Source organism: Amphiprion ocellaris, chromosome 2 (assembly GCF_022539595.1).
Source record: "Amphiprion ocellaris isolate individual 3 ecotype Okinawa chromosome 2, ASM2253959v1, whole genome shotgun sequence".
NCBI classification, from domain to species: domain Eukaryota; kingdom Metazoa; phylum Chordata; class Actinopteri; family Pomacentridae; genus Amphiprion; species Amphiprion ocellaris.
Genome location: NC_072767.1, coordinates 41,357,950 through 41,363,767, shown reverse-complemented (window position 1 = coordinate 41,363,767; position 5,818 = coordinate 41,357,950). Strand labels below are relative to the sequence as shown.

General features: G+C 37.9%; 1 protein-coding gene across 1 annotated transcript; it reads left to right on the top strand.

The window, feature by feature from the left end:
- The first annotated feature begins 1,325 nt into the window (after positions 1-1,325).
- On the top strand, positions 1,326-5,394 carry LOC111577742 (cytochrome b-c1 complex subunit 6, mitochondrial). The gene is made up of 4 exons (XM_023284166.3): positions 1,326-1,458; positions 1,759-1,794; positions 4,473-4,634; positions 5,169-5,394. Exons 1-4 carry the CDS (start codon positions 1,414-1,416, stop codon positions 5,199-5,201), a joined length of 276 nt encoding a protein of 91 aa, XP_023139934.3. The 5' UTR covers positions 1,326-1,413; the 3' UTR covers positions 5,202-5,394.
- The last annotated feature ends 424 nt before the right edge of the window (positions 5,395-5,818 follow it).

Sequence of the window (5,818 nt, the reverse complement as noted above, 5' to 3'; positions counted from 1 at the left end):
GTTTTAAAGTTTTTTTCCACCCCAAGAATTAGTTTCTGGGAAAATTCATATGATTTTTAAGGTTTTTTCCACTCAAATAGGACTTGATAATGAACAGGTTTTGGTTTCATAAGTTTATTTCAGCCAAGATATTACTTCCATTGCAAGTACTCATAGTGTTAAAGGTTTATTTCACCCAAAATGCTACTTTTTGTGCAAACCTTTATAGTGTTAAGGATTTATTCCACTCCAATACTACTGTCTACCGAACAAGTTGTGGTTTATCCCACTCCATTACTACTTCCTGCCTATCAAGTTATGCTTTTAAAGGTTTATTCCACCAAAATGCTACTTTCTGTGCAAATCTTTATGGTTTTAAAGACAGTACTTTCTCAGGAACAACGTATGGTTTTCAATGTTTATTTGAAACTATGTATTACTTTGTGTGCAGGTCTAGTTTAAAGGTCTATTCCACTACAATACCACTTTCTACCTAACATGCTATGGTTTTGGAGGTTTATGCCACCCAAATAGTATTTTCCAAGGAACTACTTACAGTTTTGAAGGTTTGTTTGAAATAAAGGTCTTTGTAGTTTAGAGGTTTATTCCACTACAGTGCTACTTTAAACCTAACATGTTACAGTCTTAAAGGTTTATTTCACCCAAATAGTACTTTCCAAGGAACAAGTTATGGATTTAAAAGTTATTTCACTCAAAATATTAGTTTCTGTGCAAATGCTTTTAGTTTGAAAAGTTTATCCATTAAAATAATACTTGCTAACAAACAAGATAAAAGTTTTTTTCTCTCAAAACATGTATATTATTTATGTGCAAGTCATTGCTATAGTTTTAAAGGTTTTATTCCACCCATACAGTGTGTTTTTAAAAAAAAAACTGCGTATGGTTTCAAAGTTTTATTTCAACCAAAATGTCACTTTCTGTGCAGGTCTTTATAGTCTAAAGGTTTATTCCACTACAATACAACTTTAGAGCTAATATTTTACGGTTTTCAAGATTTATTCCACCCAAATAGAACTTTCTAAGGAAGTTATGAATTTAAAAGTTTTTTCACTCAAATTTTTGCTTTTTGTGCGTTTTTAGTTTGAAAGGTTTATCCACCAAGACACAATACTTCCGAACAAACGAGATAAAAGGTTTATTTCACTCAAAATATGTGTATTATTTCTGTGCGAGTCATTGCTATAGTTTTGAAGTTTGTTTTCTCTTTAGAATTATAAAGTTCTTTTTTCCCGTCCAAATAATACTTTCTAACAATTTGTGGATTTGAAGGTTGTTTTTCCACTCAGTCCAGTAGGTGGCGGTAACGCGCCTTTAGGCTGGTTTGCCCACCGCAACTGGAACCTAAAGAAGAAGAAGCAGCCCGGTGACCTGCGGTGTCCTCCAGCAGCAGATCGGGACAAGAGCTTCCAAATCATGGTTCTAGAGGAGAAGATGGTCCTGGACGGAGAGCCCGAGGACGTTAGTAGCTGTTCCAGATTCAAACCGACTCTGATACTGCAGTGACGTTTGGTAGCTTTAGCTGGGTAGCTACCATTAGCTTAGCTCAGCTTAGCATTAGCCTGCGGTTAAAAAAATAAAATAAAAAAAAAATACTAAAGCAGATTTAAAAAGATGCTGAAGTTAGGTTTAAAGGCGCAGCAGGATCCAGACTGAATACGTAGTAATATTAACATATTGATTAATAAGGATTCCTAGCACAACAGCTAATCAGTGTCTGATGACTGGGGTTGAATGACTGATTTGTTCTGTCTGTTTCAGGAGGAAGAAGAGGAGGAGGAAGAGGAAGAAATGGTGGTATGTTGACTTAAGAACCGCATGTGCAGCAGATTGTCAGGTTACACCTTTAAGGGCAAACCTGGCTGCCCTTTTATCTGGTTTTAAGGTGTTTATTGAGCATTGCCACTCTCCAAGCAGGAATATTAGCATGACCTCCAGTGATCAGACGTGGGATTGTTTAAGGCCTCCTGTACTGCCACCCTCCCTCTGGTACTAATATAGCTATAAATACATGTGAGGCCTTATGTCCCTCTCCATCATCATCATCTACAATCTTCAACCTCATTGTGGCTGTCTGTTTGTCTCTCTTTAAATTATCATATACATTCATAAATTCAGTGTCCAGTTTACCAACTTTAGAGGCATTTTCAAGGCTGTGTTTTATGGCGATAGACAGACTATGGATAGGCTATAGATAGATAGATACTTTATTAATCCCGAGGGAAATTCAAACTGCTTTACATTATACTTCTACAATGATGTTTATCCTTGTTAATACCACTCTTGCTGTAGTAATCATCTACTGAATGAGTGTCAGTGTAAAACCTAATGCTAACTATAACTGCTTCAGTAGGCAAGCAAGCAAATATATTTATTTATTATAGCACTTTGTCATGCACAGAGGTTATTCAAAGTGGTTATCAGGCAAGTGTAGGTAAATGAAATAAAATAAAACATGTAGTAATAATTAAATGAATCCTAAACAGTACAGACCAGTTGAAGAAAGTACACAAAGATTTGTGGAATAATCATACCTGATGTACTAAAGCAGAAAATAAAGGCATCTAAGAGATAAGAGCGCACAATAAAATAGAAGCAAATTGAAATTAAGTGAATAAAAGGACAAACAGGTTTACTAAATGTGCAGGCAGTTTAGACCAGGCTTTATAATAACACTGACTATTTAGAAGAAATGGATAAAATAACAATCTTCTGCTTATTTTTAAAAATGGACACATCTAAGGCAAATGTAAGTTTTAAGAAGAGCTGGTCCTGCAGAGGGCAGCACAACAACTAGACACAATTTCACCTTCACTGGTCTGAACTCTGCACACCATTAACTGGCCATATCCTGCAGCTCTCTGAGAGACCTACCAGCATTTTTAATGGGCTGGAAATGTCTAATGATCTTATGAAGGAGGCCAGTAAGGAGTGCATTACAGTATTCCACTCTACATGTAATAAAAGTATGGATGAGTTTTTCTAAATCACTTGAATGTAAAGTTTCTCAGCCTGGCAATGTTTGTAACAGTTAACTGGACTTTTTGGATCTTGAGAACCATTCACACCTCACCCAGGAGGCATTCTCTTTTCTAACTGAGTGGTTGTGATTTCCGGGAATTTAATCTCACCCCCCAAAACATATGGCACAGGCAACATTAGACACATTAGTAGGCCATTAGTTATGGTATTATGGGAAACAAAGAAGCCTCTTTGAATTGAGGGAAGACATTCCCCTTATCTCATTTCAATAATTGCACCTCGATTCTTCAACTCCTCTGGGCTGAGTTCTGGGGGAAGAAATGCAAAAAAAGAGGAGTCAAGGAAACAACTATTTTGCAAAATGAGACATTTTGCAAGGCAACGGTGCCATCCACTGAGCCACTGTGCAGCCCTTGAACTAACATAATCAGGAATCTGTCACTTTTAATATTTGGCTGAAAATCATTTGCAGTCAATGTCGGCCTGAAGTCTGGAACCCGTAGACATCACCATGCGCTGGGTTTGGTCCCATGGTGATGCTCTGCCAGGCCTCTACTGCTGCGGTCTTCACTTGCTGCTTGATCTTAGGGTATTCTTTTCCCTTCAGTTTTGTCCTCAGCAAGTGAAATGCATGCTCAATTGAATTCAGGTCAAGTGACTGACTTTGCCATTGCAGAACATTCCACTTCTTTACCTTAAAAAAACTCTTTTTTGCTTTCACAGTATTTTTCGGGTCAATCATCTGCACTGAGAAGCGCCGTCCAATGAGTTCTGAAGCATAATATTGCCCAGAACGCTTCAGAATCCATCCTGCTGCTTTTATCAGCAGTCACATCATCAATAAATATAAGAGAGTCAGTTCCAAGTTTTTCTCTCTCATAGATAAAGATAAGATAAGATAAAGTTCTTTATTTCTCCCCACTCCAGGGGAAATTTACATTGTTACAGCAGTTTTATTTACAATATATACAAGGGTGGCAAAATTTTTAACAGAAAAAATAAAAATAAAAATAAAGTTTAAAAGTGCAAAGATGTGCAGTGCAAGAATGTCTGTGCAAATTTTATGGTTTGGGGTGGTAATGATATAGTCCAGTTTATGTTAACATCAGCCAGTGATGCTGATGTTCAATAGGATGTTGTTCCAGAACTGGACAGGCTCTTTTAGATGTTTTTTTTTTTTTGTTGGCCATCTCTAATCTGGCCTTACTGTTTTTGAGACTCACCAATGGTTTACAGCTTGTGGTGAACCATCTGTATTCACTCTGGTGAAATGTTCTCTTAATTGTTGACTTTGACACAGATGCACAGACCTCCTGGAGAGAGTTCTTGATCTGGCCAACTGTTGTGAAAGGTTTGTCTTGGCTAGGGAAAGCATTCTTCTGTCATCCACCACACTTGTTTTCCGTGGTCTTCTGAGTCTTTTGGCATTGTTGAGCTCGCCAGTGTATACATGCATGTCTCTTATTTTCCACATACCGTGTTCTATGTTTCAGGATCCTCTTGAAACTGTGCGACAGAAGTGTGCAGAAACAGAGCACTGTGTTCACACCATGGAGCGTCTGGAGCAGTGTGAAACCAGGGTCGGCTCTCGGTCGTCGACGGCGGAGGATTGCACCGAGGAGCTGTTTGACTTCCTGCATGCTCGCGACCACTGTGTAAGTGTGACATTTACCAGTTTGACCAAGCAGAAAGATTAAAAATTCACCCCGACAGAGAAAAAAAATCACGAGTGGTTATTTTGTCATTGTCAGATAGAATAAGGACATATGGTTGTCTCATGACGCAAAGCTGAACTGTAAATTTTAAGTTTTTTTTCATGGCCTTTACAGAATTTTCCACGTCTTTTGCTGAAAACACCCAGACATTTGCATAGAAATAATTAGTCTATTTGTAGGATTTCAGCAGCTGCAGGCAGCAGCAATGAGTACATTTTTCTGCAGTTATCTAAACCTTGTCACAGCGTATAAACACATTGGTTTGTGCGTTTCGTGAGGGTTATACTACGAAGCCAGATTAGTGGGCTAGCAGGTATGTTGAGCAGGCACATTTGTTCATAAGCTACAGGTTACAAGCAGTAACTTCAGTGATATTCAGATATCTTTGCTTGGTGAAACAGTTTGAGGTTCTTCACTTTACATAGTGTGTTGTATGTTTACGTTGATGAATGTCCTGTCATCTCCTCTTTCTAGGTGGCACACAAACTCTTCCATTCTGTCAAATAAAGACTGCTGATTGTTGGACCACTGGCTGATGACATTCTTTAAATATTGCGCCGAGATTAACATGGTTTTAAATACACCCATATGTGGATCTGCTGTATGTTGTAACTTAAAGTGTACACTTTATCTGCTCGTGTGAAGAAGTATTTAGCAATGTAGTCAACATTTCATTAAAGTGGATGGCTTCAAAACCTCACCTTGTGTCATGAGTTTACTTTGTTATTAAATACCCAGTTTGTAAATCAGTCAACCTTGTGAAATCTAGTCCCTGGAGGTGAAGTTAAGGTTTAAACGGGACATTTTGTTAAATTTACTGAATAAATTATAATACAACTGAGTAGCATGCACAGAAAAGGTGTTCAACAGTTCATTGATAACAAAAGGGAACAGAGAACTCAAAGATGGGGTTATAAAAATGGTCCCAGTGACACTACCTGTTGGCAAAACTTGACATGTTTGTAAAGACGTTATGTCCCCAAATAGACAAGACAAAGGAGGACAGGAGACTAAATTGAGCCTATATATGCATAGAATCAGCAGGGATAATCTTAAATTAGAAAGGCTGATCTACAGAAGAATAAATACTTGAAAGCCGTGAAGAATGCCTCAGCGCTTTACTG

Excerpts from the sequence above, each read along its gene's own strand:
- LOC111577742 (XM_023284166.3), top strand. The coding sequence starts at position 1,414 with ATGGTTCTAGAGGAGAAGATGGTCCTGGACGGAGAGCCCGAGGAC. Across the intron at positions 1,459-1,758 it reads TGGACGGAGAGCCCGAGGAC|GAGGAAGAAGAGGAGGAGGA; the intron begins GTTAGTAGCTGT and ends TGTCTGTTTCAG. Across the intron at positions 4,635-5,168 it reads TGCATGCTCGCGACCACTGT|GTGGCACACAAACTCTTCCA; the intron begins GTAAGTGTGACA and ends TCCTCTTTCTAG.